This window comes from Pleurodeles waltl, chromosome 3_1 (assembly GCF_031143425.1).
Source record: "Pleurodeles waltl isolate 20211129_DDA chromosome 3_1, aPleWal1.hap1.20221129, whole genome shotgun sequence".
Classification (NCBI taxonomy): domain Eukaryota; kingdom Metazoa; phylum Chordata; class Amphibia; order Caudata; family Salamandridae; genus Pleurodeles; species Pleurodeles waltl.
This window is the reverse complement of record NC_090440.1, coordinates 1908954071-1908977941: the sequence shown is the minus strand read 5'-3', so window position 1 is coordinate 1908977941 and position 23871 is coordinate 1908954071. Positions and strand designations below refer to the sequence as shown.

Here is a 23871-nt window from a genome sequence, read left to right as displayed (position 1 = left end):
TTACCAGATAACTACTATATATATAGGGCCTCATTATGACCCTGGCAGCTGGCGGTAAGCTGGCGGTAACACCGCCAACAGGCTGGCGGTGTTCCGCCAGCTATTATGACCGTGGCGCAATAGGCACGGCCATATCGCCAGCCCCTCCACTATACCGCCATGCGTCATAATCCCCAGGGCAGAGGTGCAAGTACCGCTGCCTTGGGGATTATGAGTTCCCGACCGCCAGCCTGGCCACGGCGGTAAACACCGTCATAGAAAGGCTGGCGGTAAGGGGGACATGAGATGCCTCTGGGGGCCCCTGCACTGCCCATGCACTTAGCATGGGCAGTGCAGGGGCCCCCAGGCATAGCCCTATCGCGCATTTCACGGCCTGAATTTCAGGCAGTGAAATGAGTGACCGGTGCTACTGCACCCGCTGCACATCAGCATTGCCGCCGACTCTATTACGAGCCGGCAGCAATGTTGATGCGACTTTTCCGCTGGGCCAGCGGACGGTAACACTGTTAGCATCTGCTGACCCAGCGGAAAAATCGAAATAGGGAGCCAGAAATACCGCCAGCACTGGCGGTATTCTGGCGCCTGCTGCCTTGTTGGTCTTCTGAGAAGACCGCCGAGGTTGTAATGAGGGCCATAATCCTTATTTGGAATGTGAGGGGAAAGAGGACTCTGACAAAACAGTATTAATCAATAGAAGGCGGACATTGTATTGCTCTAGGAAATGCATTTAGCATGCACATAGGTTCCTATGCTGAGGAAGAGATGAAGAGGGCAGGTATACACCACAGGATACTCAGTGTTTGCCCAGGATGTTTAAATTTGGGTCAGATTAGCAGTTCCCTTTGAGGCCACAACCACTCACATTTACAAGGAGGGGTAGCTATGTGTGTTGGATGGTTGGACAGCAGTGGGTTGTACTGGAAAGTATCAACACCCCTAATGTCGGCCAACCACAATTCAAGGGAATGTTAACCATGGTGTTGGTGCAGGAGGCATGAATGCCTAAACCATTTGAAAGGGACTACAACTGCATATTGGATGTACATTTAGACAGATCAACACCCCCACTTCCTAACTCCCCAGTCATTAAACTTGCCTGGGTTTTCAGATACTAGGTAGCACATTGGGAACTACACAACATCTGCCAGAAATACTCCTTTTTGTTTACCAGTAACTGACCTACATGTGCAACATGACACGCTCTTGGTCTCTCAAACTTTGGGGGAAGCCACAAATGCCATTGAATACTGGCACCATCTCCAACCACAACTCACTTTTCCTTCGCTTACAGTGGGGCCTGTGCCAGACACCAGTACTGGCCTGGAGACAACCCCATCCACCCCAACTCCTACAGGACACAGTGACACGTGACACACTAGCGGATGCCATATAGGAGTACTTCCTACACAACCAGCAAACCAAAGCCAACTTGTACACTGAGTTTGAGACATTTAAAGTTGTGCTAAGGGGGAAGTACATGCAATAATCCATTGGGATCTGCAGGTCACAAGAGCAAGATCCTCTTGCGATGGAAAGGGAACTACATTGCTTGGAGCAAGATGGGCAATATCTAACCGGGAAAGACTACAGTTTGTAAAACAATAAAAAACATGTTTTTAAATTGACCAAGTGGATGAGATCAGAAAGCGGTGACTGGTATGCATTGAAGAGTAGAAGGGCAGTTCTAAGCCCTGGCTGTCACCTAGTGGTGAATGATGATGATCAGAACAAAGGAAGTGTGATAGTTTGGTCTCTGTCAGTCCTGTAGGACTTCAACCAGTTTAAGACTGTGTATGACTCCTGCAGCATTTATTCTGTGGAGATAAAATTGATTGTCAAAAGTGTCAAATGCTGATTATAGGTCAATTAGAGATAGCATGGTGACTCTTTTAGAATCAATTGTATTATTGATATGATGCTCCCAGATGAACGTTAATGTGGATTTGGTGCTTCTTCGGGTCTGAATCCAGGTTGTTCACGGAGGGTGAAAATCTGCTTTGTCAATGAGCTTGTCTAGAAACAGCCCATTGGATACTGGTGGAATGGGCTGGATTAAAAATTTTAATTCCCTGTTTCCTGAAGATGGGCTTACTGTAGGAGGGTTTCAGGTAACTGAGGAGTTCTCTAGTTGACAGGGAGGAATTAATGATCGCTCTTGCCAGTATGGGATGTGGTTTTATTGCCTCCAGGCAAGTGTTTCCAAGTTCCGGGATACCATACCAACTTTTCTTTGTCCTCTTTTTCCCCTCTATAGTAAGGTATAAGAACCTCCCTCCCCAAATCTCTCTCCCTGTGCATAACACAAACAAAATTGGAAGGAGAGAGAGATATATAGTAGGTCTACGAATCGGGTAATGAAAATTACCAGAAGAAATTGAAGCATTACCTCCTCATATTGTCCTCCTTGTCCCAGTCCATCTGTACAAAAATGCGCGACAGTTACTGATGTAGAAATTTGACTTATTAAACTGACAATTACTTCATTGCTGTATGCGAGAATCATACATGCAAATTGCCATAGTTTGACAAATCCAACTTGTAATGTCTGATAAATGTGTGATGAGAGGTGGCAGCTCTAGATATTTCCTGTATGGACGCCCCATCTCCCTCAGCCCAAGTTGTGGAAATTGCTCGAGTAGAGTGGCCATGTATAGAATGTCGAGCATCTTAATGCATCACCTTGTAGTCCTGCGAGATTGCCTGATGAACCCAACCACCCCGTGTCTGAGAGGTGTCCTTCATAGCCCTATTTGCAGTGTTATAAGAAATAAAAAGTGACTGCAATAATCAAAACTCTTTTGTCCTTGGAAATAAATCGGTAAAGTCCTTTAAACATTCAAGGAATAAGGACCTGTATTATAATCTTCTTCTGTTTGTAAGATAGCAAGAAATATTTTTTGAGAAAGGTGAAAAGATGCTACTTTGGGAATGAACTTAGGACTAATCACAAACTTACCCTGTCTGGAAAGAACAAAAATAAGAAAAATATACAACCAGTGCAGTCAACTCCCCCAGTCTTTTTGTCAAGGTAATACCCAGAGTGCGTTCCTCTAGAGGTTCAAAGGGAGGCAATTTCAAACCTTTCAGGACCAGAGACAAGTCCCAAGATGGAGCTGGAATAAGTATTGCTAGCCTCTCTAAACAAAAACCTTTTAAAAGTCTTCCAACCAGAGATGTAATTTCTTTACCTACTTTTTCTTCTTTAATAGTCTTAATGGCTGTCCACTGAGCCAATAGGGTAGAGAGCACCAATTGTTGTAAAAAAACATCCCTCAAAAACTCAAGCACTCGAAGAACATCTAAAGAAAGTGGATCAAAGTTTTTCAGAACACACCATTTCTGAAAAGACTTCCAATGCTTTTTGTAGGATGACAAAGTTGAGGGCTTCCTAGATTTTTGAATATCTTTTGTCACTTCTAGGGAATAACCAAGGTGTTGCAGAGTTACCTTTTCAAATGCCAAGTAATCAAGCTGCACCCTCTCACATCTTCTTCTTGAGGTTTCTCCTCAAAGCCCAGGGATTCTTTAACATTTGTACGGAGATCTTTCAGCTGGGAATCTTGCACATATTTTCCCCTTTGCTCAGAATCTGAATCATCATCTTCTCCTTTTACTTCTTGGCTCTCAGTTCCGCCAAAGCAGAGTCTACTGCATCCTTTATCAAGGACTGGAGATCAGACCTGAACATTTGTAAAACCTCCTCCTCCTGAGGAGGATTCAAATGATTTTGTTTCTCAGTAGCCTTTCATGCCTCCATAGCAGCTCCTAAAACAACTAACTACGTGATAGTGTGCAAAAGGTCCCTTTAATGAAACAGATGCACAAGCTTTATACCAACCTTGGCTGTATGCCTTACATACTAACTTCAAACAGGCCTCACTTTACGTTTTAGCAACTATCCAAAAGCTCCTCCCCCTCCCTTAAACAAACCTTCACAAACCAACTAAACAAAATCCAGTCATAACTCTTCTCATTCTAACTCCCCGCATCCAGCTCTCATGCATACAGCATGTTGCCATCTCATTCCATTCATAAGCTCCCCCTTGCCCTTCCCCCATGAAACCTAAACTGGGTCTGAACCTGACCAACGCTTCTTGCAATAAGTTGTACACTTGCGTACCAACCGTCACCAGAAAAACCAATTAGTTTTTCTTTCTCTCCCCCAACTCACATTCAAACCAGCAACATTTCCACCAACACTTGCATTAGGTACAGCTCCACCCCGTAGATGGACCCCATCATCACGAAAGAATTCCACATCTCATATTTTATATCACCGTGTTCAAGAAAAAACAAACCCTCAACCTTGAAAATCTTCCGCAGTTCCCTGTTCTCTTTTCTGCGCGCCCTGTCGATAGCCCTAGGTTTAGTTGCTCCCCGACATACTCTTCTCGGTATGAATTCTGTTAGCACCATAGTGATACCCGACCATGGCACTTTGCTCTCCAACAAATCTTGTTTTACACTCTATACCAGTGCCAGTCGTTTTAAATGTACTAAATCATTTTCTCTCAGGTGCAAGAAGTGAACATCCGGACAGGGGCTACCCCTTGCCAGTGAATTTAGCCTGGGCAAAAACTTATGCCACTGCATGCCTCCTTTGCCAAACCATTTTAGTTGCTCCACTGTGTCAGGGAGTTCCCATTGTCATCCTTCTCTCATGGTTTCAGCATGCTTTGCAACCTACTTTACAAACGAGTGCCCACTGATCCAAACCTCAACATGCCCTCTCCCAGGGGCCTGTGATGCAACCTAGGGGAAAAAAGGGTCATGTTAATGCAATGCATGAAAAATTCATCCCAATTATGGTCTCCATACCCCAAAACGCCAAGATCTTTGTACAAACCCCCCAAAACATGAAATGTCGCAAAACATGTCTGGTCCGCATGCTCAAACACCCCCTCGACTCTTCCCACTGCCTGCTTAATTCCACCCACCAGACTCTAGAGCAGGCCAGTGCAGCAGGTGGAATTGTACGACAATTAATACATATACAGATTTTTGATCTTAGAAACCACACCTGCATTGCGCCTGGAAGCATCCGGACATCCTGCCAGCGAATCCTAAGTTGCACCTAAGAACCAACCACCTCTGTGACACAAAACACGCCTAAAAACAGCCAGATCATAAGCACAGGGAAACAAAGCACTTCACAGCCATCACTACAAACGCATGGCATCATACCAATCACCTGTTTCAAAATGTTCAGTGTGATTGGGCACCTCACCCTCGCCCTGGTAGCCCTCTCCCTTGACCAGCCCTCCGGGATATGCTTCCCCATTTCACCCGCAGGCGGCCATACCCCCATAGCAACTACCCATAGAATGCCACCCCGGCCAACTTACCAGCTTTAATGACAGCCGACAACTCCCTATCCACCAGAGACATAATGAAATGTACCACATCATTCCTTTGAGCCTGGCCTCTATCTTTGTTGCTACATTGCACCGTCCCTAACTGCAGAACTCCTCCCACGCAACCTATACGTCTTGCAGGTAGACTCCAACAACGAGCCAAGGATAAGCTGCATCACCTGCTCTTGCCTACAGACTGCAGATGAGCCGGCATCATCGTCTTTGTCTCACCGGCCCCTCGTGCAAGCCAACCGAACCTAGTCCACTGGAAACAAGAAAGAGTATCTGTAATCTCATTGTGAACACCAGCAATATGACGAGCTTTGAAGGTGACATTAATGAAAAAGCACTCTAACACAAAACCCTGTAACAACTGCCAAACCTTTTGGTCCTAAGCCGACTGCCTGGTGGCAATGCTCACCACTGCCAAGTTGTCCACATTGAACATGACCCTCCGATTTGCAAATTGGCACCCCCACAGACAGACTGCCACCAGCAGCGAGAAAAACTCCAGGAAGGCATAGCTCGCCCCCTCCCACCTCCACCCACTTCCATGCTTCAGGCCACTCTTCCGCACACCACCACCCTCGTCAGAAAAGGCCAAAACCATGGCCACCACCTGCATCTGAAAAAATCTTGACAGACCACTCAACCTACTCCCTCAATCCTGCCATGGGAATACCATTGTATTAAATCAAAAACACTCGTCAGAGCCACAAGTCTGCCCTCACTCCTGCCTTGAGGTGCACCCTGTGATGTGGTAGAGATGTTCCTGCCAGAGCACAACCCAGTCTCCTGCAGAACGTCCTGCCGGCCCTTATAGCCCTGCACACAAACTTCAGATGACCTAGGAGGACCTTAATGTCCTTCACCTGCACCTTGGCCTTTCACAACATCCTGTCTAAGAGTTGTAAACAACACCACTTCTCTTCTGGCAATCTGATCTCCATCCTGTGCGAATGCAGCTCAGTGCCTAAAAAAGTGAAATCCTGCCCCACAGTCTTCTCTGGCTCCAAAGCGACCCCTACATCCTGCATCAACTCCTAAAACAACAACAAGCTAACATGACACTCCAGTGACTGCAGGGCAACAACCATGAAAATGTTGTTTAAATAGTGTGTCATAACCTCCTTTCCTGCCACATTGGTGAAACTCTTCCGTAAAAAGGAACTGAAAGCTTTAAATACAGCATGTGAAATTGAACAGCCCATAGGCAGCTCTTTGTCCACAGACAACAACCCTCCAAATTGCATCCCAAACAACTTACAATCCTCAGGGTGGACTGGCAGCATCTGGAACACCTACTTCATGTTGCACTTCACCATCAATGTACCCTATCCAACTTTATTCACCAACTGCACTGCCGTGTCTACAGATGCATAATGCACTCTGCTACATTCTTCCGGAAGTAAATCGTTGACTGGCATACCCTCCAGCCATGACAGACGATGAATCAGACAGAACTCCACTGGCTCCTTCTTAGGATCCACCTCTATCAGGGAAATCCTTAAGTTCTCCAGAGTCCAATCATGAAAAGGTCCCTCTACCCTCCCTTCTCACACCTCCTTCAACAATTTGCCTCACACCAATTCTTCCTGCCCCTTCAGCGACTGCAAATTGTCTGTCCGTCGTTGCTCCCTGGGTCCACCATAGGACAAACATAAACCAAACTGAAAATCCTGGCAACAGCATCTTTTTATCCCTTTCCGTCTCCCACAAGCCGATCCAATTACTTAACTGCTTCCCCTTAATGTGTATGCGCTCTTTCCCATGGGATTCTGTCCCCGTTTTCCCCTACTGCGCTCGGCTGAACTAGTCCACTGACCCCCAGCACCACCCTGTCGTCCTAAACCACTCCTTGTGGTTCGCACTGAGTGAGCATAGGTTTCCTGACGCATTTTGAGCATTCATGCTGATATTTGCAATATTACCACAAGCATTGTCCACTATTGTAAGGCCAACATGCTTCTCTGTTTCACACCTGTCCCCTTCCTGTCCCTCCCACCCCTGCTTGGTGGGATGCCCCTGAAAGGGGTTGGAAATAACCGACCAGCTGTTCGCCATATAAGTTGATGGGGCTGGCTGCTCTGGTTTCATTGTCTGCAGGAACAGCTCGTTTTCTAGCTGCCTCCAAATACCATCCGTATCCTCCGCAAGACTAGCGTGAAATTCCTCATCGTATCGTCTGGGCATAACCTGTCACACTGAGGACATCTACTGCAACAAATGACAAGGTGATGGACGGGATGCTTGAATGAATCTAAATGCTGATGATCTTTTGGGTGACATTCTAGTCCTTGTTTGGCCACTCATGACATTCACATGCCATAGGAAAATCAGTCTTGCTCTTGCTCCAGTAACAACAGTCTAGCCTGAACTGCCAGGTTGGGTCCTCTCTAGACGGCTAAAAATGATGAAATTGATTATTCCTGGTTTCTATATACAGTGGCATAATGGGAGAAAAACAATGGACTGGGATGTTGCTCTGTGGGATTGCCAGAGACTAAGATCAATTCAAACATTACTTTTATCACGTTGTTTATTTTGGTTGCAGCAGTTATTCTTGTGCTGCATCCAGTCCCGCCCCAGAAAATCAGTTCACCTACGTCCCAGTGAAGAGGGCAAACACAAGGACACATGCAATGCCACACATTCACTTCAGTGTGAGTGCTGTGGAGGAGCTGCCTGCATGGCGTAGAGCGGCCCATTTTTTCCCACTCATGTGCCTGGCTTCAAATGGCCAACTTCATGGACAATCACAGTTCTCTTTGTCAGTTGTACTGTTGTCACTAAGTGTAAGAGTCAAAGTGAGAGGACAGCTGGAATCTCATGCCTTATCCAGATGGAGAAGCCCATCATGGGAGCAAAAATGCACCATGTCCAGTCATACATAGCCAGAAGACTAACAGATTTGAAAGGTTGTATCCTTTATATAGCACACTTGTCACATTTCACAGCACTGCAAATAAAAGGTGTCACTATTAGCCTATTTATGGCCTAATACTAACACCATTACACCAGGTAATAGTAAAATCTACTTCACCTCAGAAGGGTGCAGATCTTCAAAATGTGGACCCGCAGAGCACTGAAAGTGTCTGCAGCAAGCGTTCAACTGCCTTAATCAGGATACTAGTTTGCAAACAGAACTGTATTGTAACATTTAATAATGAATGCCACCAATAGAATGCATTTTACTAACCATAGAATTATGAAACCTTTATTGTCTTATAATTGTATTAACCTCTTTAATGCTGTTAATTCTTTTGAAAACCTCATTGAAATTGTTGAACACAAATAGCATTATGTAACCTTAAGATACCTTGCAGGTTGTAGGCAGTTGCTTGAAGAGGGTGCATAACTCTTTACTGTGTTTTAGCCTGTCACCTACTGGTTACCCAAGGTCTCTGCAACAACCACGTTAACCCACTAACCTTTCATACCTAGAATACATTGGAGACCTACAAGCCACACAGAATGGTCAGCAGAAGGCGCATCAGACCTCCAAACTATTTCATGAAATTTCAAACCTTTCATACGAGTATTCACCCTAAAGTATAATTCCCGTAACTGTGTTAACACCGATAAACACCGCTAATATCCATTATTTACAATGCTTCAGATTGGCAATCATGCATGAAGCACTGCTTTTATAAATTAATATTTACACGGTGGTGTCTTCTGACTAAAAAGTGTGCCGTCCTCTATGTGGGATGAGGATCATCCATAGACTGTACTGTTCTAAGCCACCCATAGAGTAACAGGCTTGGGTGAGTGAGGGGAAACACTGCTCCATTCACCAGCACGGCGCTTGCTGTGCCACATCCATGCACAATTCCTGCTGGTGAATAAGGAACCCATATGAGGTCTGTGCTTGGCCTCATGAGCCAGATTCCTGTGGCAGGAGGTGGACACTGCTCTCTTGGCTCAGAGAGCATTTCTAGAAAACCATCCCAGTGGAGACATGGTCCATGCAGGGGATATCAGCCAGACTAACTGTTAGTGTCTCGCTTTTGCCCTCTGTTTTCAGGTGATATGTATTGGTCAAGCAGTTGCCGCTGTGGTGGCAGATACACAGGCTCATGCAAAACTGGCGGCTGCGAAAGTGATCATCACATACGAAGACCTGCATCCTGCCATCTTCACAATTGAGGTAATACTTTCACATGTTGCCACTACATCCTCACTAGGTCACCTCTGTTATATTGCAGGACACAAATATCACAACAGTGACCTAATGCTTGCATCTCAGAGTACACTTGGATAAGTAGAAGTTAATAATAGTAACTATATACTTTTAATATGTGGGAGCCAGCAATCCCTTCGTAAAAGCGGGCTCTGTTTTCCTTGTTACAGGTGATGTGTGATGTCTCTGGTCACTTGTAATAAATAAAAATACTGTAAGTGCTGTACTGTAATAGCTAACACTATACCTGGTGACCCAGCCAGCTGCCGAGGGGAAAGGCAGAGCATAACTAAAGCTGTGCTTTAACAAACGAAAAGCAAAACAGGTTTCCCCCCCATCTGCTCCGTTTTTCTAGATGAACAGTGATAAACAGGAAGCAGATTATTTGAAAGATAAAATCTATTTGCATGTTTCTACGATTGCAGTGTTTTTTAATCTGATTTATTCTAAACTGATTCCAATATCTTTCTGCAATAATTATCTAACTACTTTTTGGTGTGTTTAATTTTGCATTAGATATTCAAATTTTAGTCTTCATGTATACAAACATCCAATCTCTTTCAGATTACATTACCAGACCAAGAATATAACCGGTTTGTGGAAAGGGTTGTAGTGTGACAATGTATTATAAGGATAAAGCGCTCACTGCTTGGCGTTCAGGGACCTTATAAAGGAACTGGGCCTTCAGCCTCATTCGTCTATATGTTCACCAAATGTCTCAGTGACTAGGAATATCCTTATAATGTACAACAGGGCGTACTTTATCATGACGAAGTGGTAAGCTATGCAGTGTATGCAATATTTTTGTAGGTCGAAGTGATCACCTTCAACATAGTGTCATGTAAACACAGTGGTAATGTACATATTCCATTATTGGCATATGCTACGGTAGAGCACCGTGTCTGGCTGTGGGGTGTATGGACTATGTTAGGCTAAGTTCAAAACTTGAGAGGCTCGACCACCATTGTGATTTTTCAGTGCATAGACACATGCATTGTGGATAAGACTAACTTTGACCTGTGAGAAACATACTGGCCAAATAAGATGCTATCTTCAGACTGTAAAAAAGATGCAGACAGAATAATGTGCCTACTTCAGCCTGCAAATAATATGCTACCTAAGTAGGATGCTAATTTGAGCCTGTCAAAAAGATGCTGGCGGTATTAGAAGTTATCTTTAGCCTGCAAATAAGATGGTGGCCAAATAAAATGCATGCATCTAGGCAAGATGATCTCTCGTTCCACATTTGCCACAGCAGGTAAAAACGGTAACTTGCAAAAGTGGAAAAGCAGCAAGATGGAAAAGAGCCGCTAAGATTATGGATGTATCCGAAAGTTGCCCACTTCTGCATAAAACATTGTAATGAGAGGCAAAAAAGTTGAGCTCTACATCACAATATTTGTTTCTGGGCAAAATGTTGTAACAAAAAATCGTGAGTATGCACATGGTGAGTACATACAAAAGAAAGTGTTTTTATGGGACTGTATGAGAAATCATAATAAAAAAGAGTTAGAGAGAGAGAACAAGGTGAGAAATCACTTACGAATGAGCAAAGTATTGAAAACGGGCAGTTTGCACGTTATTTTTTTTTTACCAGTTTTTATTAGCTATAGCAAGGCAGTACAGTAATAGTCACCGTCATCAAAGCTCAGTTATCCTTTACAATGTTCCGTGTATTAATAGGATCATCTTCGTACATGGAGTCATCGGCTCTTGCAAATGTTTAAACAGTATAACAGTGTTAGACTTTTCATCCTTGGCGTGGTCTCCCCTAACTTTTTGCCTCTGTTTCCCAGGTTGTTGATGTGCGCTGGACTCTGTTTTTGTTACTCTGGGTACTACCACTGCTAACCAGTGCTAAAGTGCAAGTGCTCCTTTACAAAATATGTATGTAATTGGTTTATCCATGATTGGCATTTTTGATTTATTAGTAAAACCCTAGTCCAGTGCACTAGAGGTGCCCAGGGCCTGTAAATCAAATCCTACTAGTTAGCCCTGCAGCACTGGTTGTGCCACCCACATAAGTAGCTCTCTAATCATGTCTCAGACCTGCCACTGCAGTGTCTGTGTGTGCAGTTTTAACTGTAAATTCGACTTGGCAAGTGTACCCACTTGCCAGGCCTAAACCTTCCCTTTTTTTACATGTAAGGCACCCCTAAGGTAGGCCCTAGGTTGCCCCAAGGGCAGGGTGCAGAGTATGGTTTAGGTAGGACATATAGTAATGTGTTTTATATGTCCTGTCCTGACAGTGAAATATTGGTAAATTCGTTTTTCACTGTTGCAAGCCCTGTCCCTCTCATAGGTTAACATGGAGGCTACCTTTAAATCTGATTAAAGTGTAGATTCCCTTTGGGAGCGGATGGACATGTGGAGTTTGGGGTCTCTGAGCTCACAATTTAAAAATACATATTTTAGTAAAGTTGATTTTAAGATTGTGTGCTTGAAAATGCCACTTTTAGAAAGTGTGCATTTTCTTGCTTATACCATTTCTGTAACTCTGACTGTTCGTGGATTCCCTGTCTGGGTCAGTTTGACAGTTGGGCTGGTTGCACCTCACGCTAGACAGTGACACAAAGGGAGCTGGGGTGTAGTCTGCATTTCTTGATGAGCCATCTGTGCTAGGAGGGAGGAGAGGAGTGGTCACTCACACCTGAAAGGGCTGTGCCTGCCCTCACACAATGCAGTCTTCAACCCCCTGGTGAGTGTCTGGGGCCTGGCCTGGGAAGGCAGGATTTCACATACAAAAAAGACTTCGCTTTGAAGTAGGCCTACTTCAAAGGAGAAATTGGGTATAAGAAGGGCACCCAAAACCACAGACTTTAGAACACTTTTGGAAACCAAGAGGAACTTCTGTCTGGAGAAGAGCTGAAGAGCTTAGGAAGAAGAGCTGCCCGGCCTATGTGGAGCTATCCTGCAGTTGCTGCTTCTGCCAGAGTAAGAGGGTAAAGACTGAACTTTGTGTCCCTCCAATCTTGTGAAGATCTCCAAGGGATTGATTTAGAGCTTGCCTCCTGTTGTTTGAAGTCTCAGGGACAGCAAAGACTTATGTCTGCCAGCACCTGGAGTCTCTGGAGAGACCCCTACTCTGCCCTGTGGTGCCCATCCAGTTCCCGGGACCCTGAAAGGAGAAGCTGGCAGCCTAAGAGGAAGAAATCCACGCACAGAACGCTGCGCGGGGAAAAGATCGACGCAACTCCGATCTGCGGCTGGGAAATCGACACGTCGCCGGCTGAAAATTGACGCTCGCCTGTAACGCGACTGAAAAATCGATGCACGGAGCTGGAGAAATGACGGCCAGCATTGCTGACAGAGGCTGGGAGACCGCAATCCAAGCTGCGTGGTTTTCAGATCATCGTGCGGCTGGATTTCCGACGCAAACACCGCTGTTTGTGTAAAAACAATGCAGGGCCTGCCCGGACCCGAGAGTGCTGACCGGATCGATGCATCACTCTCCTGCAGAGAGAAGAAACTACGTGCCCGACCCGACGAAAGGAGAAACGAGGCAAGGTCTCGCTCGTGAGTGAAAGTGACGCATCGCAAGCCCCTTTTTTGATGAACACTCGCCAGTGCAGGGTTATTTTTGATGCAACCAAGGTACATTTTCACGCTAACAGTGTTAGTGTGTGTTTAAGACTACATGAAGATTCTTTTTGCTTTTTAATTGATAACTTGACTTGTGTATTGTGGATTTTTGTCGTTTTGGTCTTGTTTGTTTAGATAAATATTCTCTATATTTCTAAACCTGTGTTGTGTCATTTTGTAGTGTTTTCATTAAGTTACTGTGTGTGTTGGTACAAATACTTTACACCTAAGACTCTGAAGTTAAGCCTACTGCTCATGCCAAGCTACCGAGGGGGTAAGCAGGGATTAGCTGAGGGTGATTCTCCGTTACCCTGACTAGAGTGAGGGTCCTTGCTTGTACAGGGGGTAACCTGACTGCCAACCAAAGACCCCATTTCTAACATTGGTAATCAGCATATGGGATTGGACTTGTATTTGGACTTGAAATACAGTAATTAAGTGTACACTACTGTTTTGAGTTCAGACCACTACTTGACCACATACTACTTGTCTTGTGATTTTGCTTTTTCTCTTTGGGACTGTTTTTGTTCTACTTCTATTTTTGCTGATCTCTTGATTTACTTTTCTTGAACTTCATTTGGGAACTTGTTTTTTGCCTTTGGAACTTTGCACTTTTAACTCTTCATCAAGTCTTAATCTCGAGATGCATCAGCTGGAGCTGCTTTTGATTTGGAAAAATTGGAGAGCTATACAGTAGCTAATTTGAAGCAGTTTTGCAAAGATTTGGCCTGTCCCATTAAGAGCTCTTTCAAGAAGGAATAGCTGCAAAAGGCGCAGAGGGCCTGGATGACAGCCAAAGAAGCTGAGGGGCACACAGAGGAGGAGCAGGGGGAGGGGGAGGGAGTGCAAGTCATTCACAATGATGTAGTGGATGGGCCTGTTATGCCCAGGGAGAGAGTCTCCAGGGCAGGTAGCAGTGTGTCCTCCAAGGGTCTGACACCTGAAGAGTTACAGGACAGACAGGCAAAGAGGGACTACCAATTGGAGCTGAAAAAGTTCAGTCTAAAGATGGGGAAGGAGAGGGTGATGGAGTAGAGAAGGGCCATTGAGGAGAGGAAGCTCATGAGCTTAGCTTGAAGGAGTTAGACCAGAGGAGCAAGTCTAGCAGAGATGGTGGCAGCAATCCCACAGTGCAGCCTGAGAGGAGGGTGCGCATTTCTAAATACCTTGTGAAGGATTACAAGAGGGATGATGACATATACTTGTGGTTCAAGGGGTATGAGTCTGCTCTCCACATGAATCTGGTCCCTGAAGCTCATTGGGGGGCGGGTCTGTGGAAGCACTTTGAGGTAGAGGGGAGGGATACACTGCCAGCCTTAGGGGATGCTCAGAATCGCACCTACTCTAGCATGAAGGATGCCCTACTCACAAGGTATGGTCTCACCCCTGAGCAGTACAAGGATAAGTTTAGGTCCTACAAGAAGAAGGAATCCCAAACATGGTTGGAATGTGTTGATTCTTATTGCAGGTCACTGGATGGTTGGGTGAAGGGCAGTAAGGTAACTACGTATGAGGGGCTTTACAGTACGATTGCTTGGGAGCACTTGTACAGTTTATGTTTTCCAGAGCTGCGCCAGCACCTGATTGACAGCAAGCTGACTGATCCTAGGAAGCTTGCACAGGAAGCAGACCGCTGGGAGAGCACCAGTGTCCAGAAGAGGTATGGGGTCGACCACGCCAAGGGTAGGCAGGGTCCCTCTCAGAAGAAAAGGGGGCGTAAGGGTAAAAAGTGGGAGTTCTCTAAAGTGCCCCAAACTGATTCCCTGGGTAAAGATTCCCAACACCCCCCCCCCCCCCCCCAGTGAGAAGAAGCCATGGTTCTCCAAAGGGAAGCGAGTGGCAGGTGGTCCCCCACGTTAATGCTATGCATGTGACCAAGTTGGTTATGTGAGGGGGGACCCCAAATACCCCAAAAGTACACCGGCACCGACTGGTGCACCATCCCAGGGTTTGGCCAGTGTAACGCTTGGGGAGGAGTTGGTTCAATGTGGGTGGGAGCCAGCTGAGATGACCCTTGTCTCACTAGGGGACAGTGAGATGGTCCAGGGAACCCTTGTGCCTGAGAACACTAAGAAGTACCGGCAGTGGGTGACCATCAATGGACAGAGGGTGGAGGCTCTGAGCGACACAGGAGCTAATGTGACTAAAGTGAGGAGTCACCTGGTCTCTGAGGAGCAGATAGATCCCTGGGTACTTCACCAAGTAGTTGCAGTGGATAACTCAGAGCGCCTGTGGAGAGTGGCGCAGGTTCCCTTTGAATGGGGGGGGGAGTCTCAGGTTCCTCGAAGGTAGCTGTGAGTCCAACCATATCTGTTGATTGTTTGCTAGGCAATGACCTGGAAGATTCCCCTTGGAAGGATGTAGAACACAGGTCTCCCTTAGAGATTTTGGGTCTGTCTGGGTGGGTATCCGTATCCACCCAGTCAATGGCAGCCGGTCAGGGTAGTCAAGAGCCCCTGGAGCCTGAAACAGTGGCCTAGGGAACCTCCAAGAAGAGGAAGGGTAGGAGGTGCAGGAAACAGGCCCCAGAAGTTCCCATGGTACCGGAGGAGGTGGAGCCCCGGAGCTTACTGGGGAGCAGGTGGCTGAACTGGGGGAGGTCCCTGAGCTGTCGCAGTGGCAGCAGGAAGGGGAACCCTCCAGGGATGCATTCTGTGAAGCACAGAACAATTGCACCATTCTTGAGGGACTGCGGCAGCAGCCCAGGTGGCTGGTGAGGAGCCCAGCACTCACCTGATCTGTTGAGAGGATGGCCTCTTGTATAGTGAGCCTAAGGTTCCTGAGCCTGGGTCAGCTCATATACTGGTGTTACCCCAGTGCTTCAGGGCCTTCCTACTGGGGATGGCTCATGATGTGCCTTTGGTAGGACATCTGGGGCAGGACAAGACCTATAAGAGGCTTTTCTCCCACTTCTATTGGCCCCAGATGTGCAAGCATTTGCTGCACACTGTAGGTCTTGCCCAACTTGCCAGTCAAGCGGCAAGAGTGGGGGGAAATGTAAAGCTCCCCTCCAACCTTTACTTGTGGTTAGTATTCTCTTTGAGAGGGTAGGTATTAACATTGTGGGGCCTCTGCACCCCAAGACAGCCTTGGGCAACAGGTTCATCCTGGACTTGGTGGACCATGCCACCCGGTATCCAGGCGCCATTTCTCTGAGGTCAGTCACTTCCCCTGTGGTGAGTCGTGCACTGATGGGGGGTTTTACCTGCATGGGGTTCCCCAAGGAAGCGGTATCTGATAGAGGTACCAACTTCATATCCCCGTATATGAAGTCTCTGTGGAAAGTGTGTGGGGTAACCTACAAGATCACCACACCTTACCCCTCTCAAAGTAATGGTATGGTTGAGAGATTCAACCGCACCTTGAAAGGCATGATCATGGGCCTGTTGGAGCCCTTGAGGCGGAAGTGGGAGGTCCTCTTGCCATGCCTTCTGTTCGCCTACAGGGAGGTGCCTCAAAAGGGACTTGGGTTTAGTCCCTTTGACCTGATTTATGGCCACACTGTGAGGGGACCTTTGAGTCTGGTGAAGGAGGCTTTGGAAAAGGCTCCTAGTAAACACCCCCAGGATGTATTTAGCTACATGCTGGCCTTGAGAAACCAGACTGCCCGCTTCAGGAGTCTCGCTCAGGAGAACCTAGAAGCAAGCCAGCAGGATATGAAACGCTGGTATGACCAGAATGCCACTCTGGTCAAGTTTCACCCTGGACAAAAAGTGTGGGTGATGGCACCAGTGGAGCCTAGGGCGCTCCAAGATAAGTGGACTGGGCCATTTGAGGTCATGGAGCGCAAGAGTGAAGTCACCTACTTGGTGGACTTGCAGTCTCCAAGGAACCCTTTAAGGATCCTGCATGTCAACCGCCTCAAACCTCACTTTGAGCAGCCTGAACTGTCCATGCTCCTTGCGACAGATGACAGGGTGGAGGAGGAGAGTGAGCCTCTTCCTGACCTCGTGTCTGCAGGAGAAAAAGATGGGTCAGTGGAGGGAGTGATCCTCTCCCTGACTGGAGAGCAGCAGGGTGACAGTCACCACGTGTTTGGACAGTATGCCTCACTGTTTTCCCTAATCCCAGGAGTCGCACACTTATGCACACATGATGTGGACACTGGGCACAGTACACCTATTAAACAAAAGGTTTACAGGGTGACTGACAGGGTCAGGGCATGCATTAAGGATGAAGTGTCTAAAATGCTTACCCTAGGGTTTATTGAGCATTCCAGCAGTCCTTGGGCCAGCCTAGTGGTATTGGTCCCAAAGGCTGCTGCACCTGGTACCACTCCAGAACTCAGGTTCTGTGTGGACTACCTGGGACTCAATGCGGTCAGCAAGGCTGATGCACACCCAATCCCCCAAGCTGATGAGCTCATTGACCGGTTAGGGGCTGCCAAGTACCTCGTTACGTTTGACTTAACACCTGGGTACTAGCAGATTGCCTTAACTGAGGGGGCCAAGGAGAGGTCAGCATTCTCTACCCCAGATGGACACTTTCAATTTGATGTCATGCCATTTGGGATGAAGAATGCCCCTGCCACCTTTCAGAGGTTGGTCAACCATGTGTTAGCTGGGCGGGATGAGTTCAGTGCTGCCTACCTGGATGACATTGCTTTTTCAGTTCCACATGGGATGAACACCTGCAACACCTCTGGAGAGTGTTAGAGTCCCTGCAGAAGGCAGGCCTCACTATTAAGGCGAGCAAGTGCCAAATAGGCAGGGTTCTGTGGTGTACTTAGGACACCAGGTGGGGAGTGGCCAGGTGGCACCCCTACAACCTAAGATTGATACAATTCTGGCTTGGGAACCTCCCAAGACCCAGAGTGAAGTGAGTGCCTTCTTAGGTCTCACAGGATACTACAGGAGGTTTGTCAAGGGTTATGGTACCATTGTTATCCCTTTGACTGAGTTAAATTCGAAGAAGCAACCCAGGAAAGTGATCTGGACAGAGGCTTGCCAGAACACTTTTGATGCCCTGAAGGCTGCCATGTGCACAGCACCTGTGCTGAAGGCACTTGACTACTCCAAGGAGTTTGTTGTGCAAACAGACGCCTCAGAGCATGGTATTGGAGCAGTACTCTCACAGCTTAATGAAGAGGGCCTAGATCAACCCATATCCTTCATTAGCAGGAGGTTACTTCCCAGGGAACGTAAGAACGTGAAGCGTTTGCTGTGGTCTGGGCACTGAAAAAGCTAAGACCCTACTTGTTTGGGACTCACTTCCGAGTTCAGACTGACCACAGGCGCCTCAGATGGTTAATGCAGATTAGGGGTGAGAATCCAAAACTGTTGAGAAGGTCCATTTCCCTACAGGGGATGGACTTTGCGGTACAGGGGATGGATTTCCCTACAGGGGATGCACTTTACGGTGGAACACCGTCCTGGTACAGAGCACGCCAATGCTGATGGTCTGTCCAGGTTCTTCCGCCTTAGTGATGATCCCATGAGGTTGGATAGTTGCTTCCCACTTTTAGCTGGGGGGGGACACGTTTTAGACTTTTCATCCTTGGCGTGGTCTCCCTTAACTTTTTGCCTCTGTTTCCCAGGTTGTTGATGTGTGCTGGACTCTGTTTTTGCTGTTTTTGTTACTCTGGGCAATTTACCACTGCTAACCAGTGCTAAAGTGCAGGTGCTCCTTTACAAAATATGTATGTAATTGGTTTATCCATGAATGGCATATTTGATTTATAAGTAAGACCCTAGTGCAGTGGACTAGAGTTGCCCAGGGCCTGTAAATCAAACGCTACTAGTGGGCCTGCCGCACTGGTTGTGCCACCCACATAAGTAGCTCTGTAATCATGTCTCAGACCTGCCACTGGAGTGTCTATGTGTGCAGTTTCAACTGTAAATTCGACTTGGCAAGTGTACCCACTTGCCAGGCCTAAACCTTCCCTTTTCTTACATGTAAGACACCCCTAAGGTAGGCCCTAGGTAGCCCCAAGGGCAGGGTGCAGTGTATTGTTAAGGTAGGACACATAGAGGGTCATTCTGACCCTGGCGGCCGGTGGCCGCCAGGGCCACCGACCACGGGAGCACCGCCGACAGGCTGGCGGTGCTCCAATGAGCATTCTGACCGCGGCGGTTCAGCGCGGTCAGAAGCAGAAAGTCAGCGGTCTCCCGCTGACTTTCCGCTGCTCATTGGAATCCTCCATGGCTGCGGAGCGCGCTCCGCAGCCATGAGGATTCTGACCCCCCCTACCGCCATCCAGTTCATGGCGGGAAAGCCGCCATGAACAGGATGGCGGTAGGGGGGGTCGCGGGGCCCCTGGGGGCCCCTGCCGTGCCCATGCCAATGGCATGGGCACGGCAGGGGCCCCCGTAAGAGGGCCCCAAAATGTATTTCACTGTCTGCCTTGCAGACAGTGAAATACGCGACGGGTGCAGTAGCACCCGTCGCACCTTCCCACTCCGCCGGCTCGATTACGAGCCGGCATCCTCGTGGAAAGGTCGTTTTCCCCTGGGCTGGCGGGCGGTTTAACTGGAACCGCCCGCCAGCCCAGGGGAAAACTCGTAATACCCGCCGCGGTCTTTTGACCGCGGCGCGGTAATTTGGAGGGCGGGATCCTGGCGGGCGGCCTCCGCCGCCCGCCAGGGTCATAATGAGGCCCATAGTAATGTGTTTTATATGCCCTGACAGTGAAATATTGCTAAATTTGTTTTTCTTTGTTGCAAGGCCTGTCCCTCTCATAGGTTAACATGGGGGCTACCTTTAAATCTGGTTAAAGTGTGGATTCCCTTTGGGAGCGGATGGACATGTGGATTTTGGGGTCTCTGAGCACACAATTTAAAAATACATCTTTTAGTAAAGTTGATTTTAAGATTTGTGTGCTTGGAAATGCCACTTTTAGAAAGTGAGCATTTTCTTGCTTATACCATTTCTGTGACTCTACCTGTTTGTGGATTCCCTGTCTCGGTCAGTATGACAGTTGGGCTGGTGGCACCTCACACTAGACAGTGACACAAAGGGAGCTGGGATGTAGTCTGAATCTCCTGATGAGCCATCTGTGCTAGGAGGGAGGGGAGGAGTGGTCACTCACACCTGAAAGGGCCGTGCCTGCCCTCACACAATGCAGTCTCCAACCCCCTGGTGAGTGTCTGGGGCCTGGCCTGGGCAAGGCAGAATTTCACATTCAAAAGAGACTTTGCTTTGAAGTAGGCCTACTTCAAAGGAGAAATTGGGTATAAGAAGGGCACCCAAAACCACAGACTTTAGAACACTTCTGGAAACCAAGAGGAACCTCTGCCTGAAGAAGAGCTGAAGAGCTGAGGAGCTGAGGAATAAGAGCTGTCCTACCTGTGACTGTGCTTATTGGAGCTATCCTGCAGTTGCTACTTCTGCCAGAGTAAGAGGGCAAAGACTGGACTTTGGGGGTCATTCTGGCCAACGGAAGCACCGCCAACAGGCTGGCGGTGCTTCCCTGCCCATTCTGAACCGCCGCAGTCAGAAAAGGGGATCCAGCGGTTTCCCGCCGGATTTCCCCTGTCTGGGCTGAATCTCCATGGCGGCGCTGCAAGCAGCGCCGCCATGGAGATTCCGACCCCCTTCCCGCCACCCTGTTTCTGGCGGTTTTTACCGCCAGGAAAAGGATGGCGGGAACGGGTGTCGTGGGGCCCCTGGGGGCCCCTGACCTGCCCATGCCACTGGCATGGGCAGTGCAGGGGCCCCCTAATAGGGCCCCAGCATGATTTTCACTGTCTGCATAGCAGACAGGGAAAATCGCGACGGGTGCAACTGCACCCGTCGCACCCCTGCAACACCGCCGGCTCCATTCGGAGCCGGCTTCTATGTTGCAGGGCCTTTCCCGCTGGGCCGGCGGGCGCTCCTTTGGCGGGCGCCCGCCGGCCCAGCGGGAAAGCCAGAATGGCCTCCGTGGTCTTTTAACCGCGGAGCGGCCAAATGGCGGTGACCGCATGGCGGGCGGCTACCGCCGCCCGCCACGGTCAGAATGACCGCCTTTGTGTGCCTCCCATCTTGTGAAGATCTCCAAGGGCTTGATTTAGAGCTTGCCTCCTGTTGTTTGAAGTCTCAGGGACAGCAAAGACTTATCTCTGCCAGCACCTGGAGTCTCTGGAGAGACTCCTACTCTGCCCTGTGGTGCCCATCCAGTTCCTAGGACCATGAAAGGAGAAGGTGGCAGCCTAAGAGGAAGAAATCCACGCACAGAACGCCGTGCGGGGAAAAGATCGATGTGACTCCGATCTGCAGCTGGGAAATCGACGCGCGGCTGGCTTCGCAGCTGAATATCAACACTCGTCTGTAAGGCAACCGAAGAATCGACGCACGAGCTAGAGAAATGACTCGCAGCATCGCTGACGGAGGCTGGGAGATCGCAACCCGAGCTACGTGGTTTTCGGATCATCGTGCAACTGGATTTCCGACACAAACACCGCTTGGCATGTAAAAACAACGCAAGGCCTGCCCGGACCCTAGAGTGCTGACCGGATCGATGCATCCCTCTCCTGCGGAGAGAAGAAACAACGCGCCCGACCGGACAAAAGGAGAAACAACGCAAGGTTTCTCTCGTGAGTGAAATCGACGCATCGCAAGCCCCTTTTTTGACACACACTCGTCCGTGCAAGGTTATTTTTGATGCACACAAGGTACATTTTCACGCTAACAGTGTTAGTGTGTGTTTGAGACTACATGAAGACTCTTTTTGCTTTTTAATTGATGACTTGACTTGTGTATTGTGGATTTGTGTCGTGATGGTCTTGTTTAGATAAATATTCTCTATTTTTCTAAACCTGTGTTGTGTCATTTTGTAGTGTTTTCCTAAAGTTACTGTGTGTGTTGGTGCAAATACTTTACACCTAGCACTCTGAAGTTAAGCCTACTGCTTGTGCCAAGCTACCAAGGGAGTAAGCAGGGGTTAGCTGAGGGTGATTCTATTTTACCCTGACTATAGTGAGGGTCCTTGCTTGGACAGGGGGTAACCTGACTCACAACCAAAGACCCCATTTCTAACAAACAGTAACAAAAGGAGTTGATAACAGCTGTCAAGATAAAAGCGCACTCAGGCATAGTAATTCGGCAACTTATGATGATTGTTTATGGGCAATGATTGATCTATGTGATCTGGGGAGCACATGAGTACCCTACCAGGGGCATTCTGTAGCAAGGAGCCAGTCAGTCAGGGAGCTCATCGTGGTACGCTTGTAAATCTTGTAGCGGAACCTCCCAGGCGGCTGCTATTCGAACCCCTTGCAGTCCCCGCGCTTCCTATCACCTCAGTACCAGGGCTTCAGCTTTCCCCCATTTCAGTAGTACAGCACACCAGTGTTTTATTTCAGGGAGAGTACGGGCCTTCCAATGCATGGCAATGGTTCTGTACAAGGTCTAAGAAGCGGTTGTCACAGGTGCATTCTTGGGATGCTTGAAGAGGTCAATCAGGGAGCTCTCGATGGTGCAGATATCAGTCCATTGTGTCAGTTCCAGCAGTGCAGTGTGAATGACTTGCCACAGTGTTACTGACGCCGGGCACAACCAGAACATGTGGACCAGATCTGCAGATAGGCAATGGCAACGGGGGGCATTTCAAAGAGGAGCCAAACATCTTGTGCAAGAATGCCAGTGTTAAGTATGCCCTATGCAAGATGTTATATTAGTATATACTGGAATTTTGCATTGCGTGATACTTTCCTGGGGTATGTTAGGGCTGACTCCCATTCCTTTTGACTGAATTTTCTACCCACATCCCTTCCCAGCTGCGTGTTGGCAGTAGCGGATCGTGGGCGGTATACCCCAGGGCACAGGTTAGCCGTGTGATTAAGTTGCGACCACTGCCTATGGTGTGGAGTGTGTTCATAAGGGGGTGCTGCTTTGACTCGATATCAATATTGTGGCAGGATTGTCGAATGACAGACAACAGTCTGGCATGCTCCAGGAAGTGTGCAGCAGGTAAGTTCCAGTTCGACACAATTGTTCGAAAGGAATGAGCGCCCTGTCACAAAACAGCTATTTCCCACAGCTGTAGGACATCTCTACCTAGCATTTCACAAAAATGGTAAATAGCAGCTAGTTTAGTGTCTAGGGAGTACTGAAGAATGGGGGTATGATTCTCAGACTGCACTTGTAACTATCCTACTCAACCATGAACAAGTGGTTGGAGCAGCAAAGAGGGGGGGCCCATGGAAGAAAGGCTTCCTGCACCACCCGTCTTGCACGATTGGGTGGGGACCACCCTAGTTCTTCCAGCAGGCGCCCCGGCAGCCAGTGAGCAGGCCATTGGAACTGCGCTGCTAGGTAGAAGTGCTTGAAATTGGGGGCACCAATCCCCTCCTTTTGACCGGCAATTTGTAGCTTACTTTTTGTGGCTCGTTGTCTACCTTTATTCCAGATGAAGCTGCCAAGTGCGGCATGAAGCATGCAGAAAACAGTCTGCGGATTGTTTACCGGGATATTGTTGAAAAAGTATACTACCTGGGGGGAGGATAACCATTTTAGACAGAGAAATTCTCCCTTGGACTGTGAGCGGAAGCGTACCACAAAAGGCCATCTTGGGGCAAAGTGAAGCAATGGTTCTGGTAAGGTTGCCAATGATGAGGTCTTGAATGTTATGGTACATATGGACCCCCAGGTAGTGGAAAGTCAGAGACTCCCAATGCAAGGCATGGGTGTCCATGAACAAATGCTGAGGTGGGCAGTCAGGATGTAGAGTGAACAGACAGGATTTGGCTCAGCTGACCCCTCGGCCTGAAGCCTTGCAAAACTCTGTGAGAATGTTAATGATGGTGGCCAAGCGCTGCCTGATATTATGGTTGT

General features: G+C 48.0%; 1 protein-coding gene across 3 annotated transcripts in view; it reads left to right on the top strand.

Moving 5' to 3' along the window:
• Positions 1–23871, top strand: part of LOC138285750 (aldehyde oxidase 1-like) — a 388242-nt gene that overhangs the window by 171320 nt on the left and 193051 nt on the right. For all 3 annotated transcript variants that reach the window (XM_069226090.1, XM_069226089.1, XM_069226088.1), the window contains exon 19: positions 9382–9504. In XM_069226090.1, the coding sequence (XP_069082191.1) occupies positions 9382–9504 (123 nt within the window). The remainder of the gene's footprint in view (positions 1–9381; positions 9505–23871) is intronic.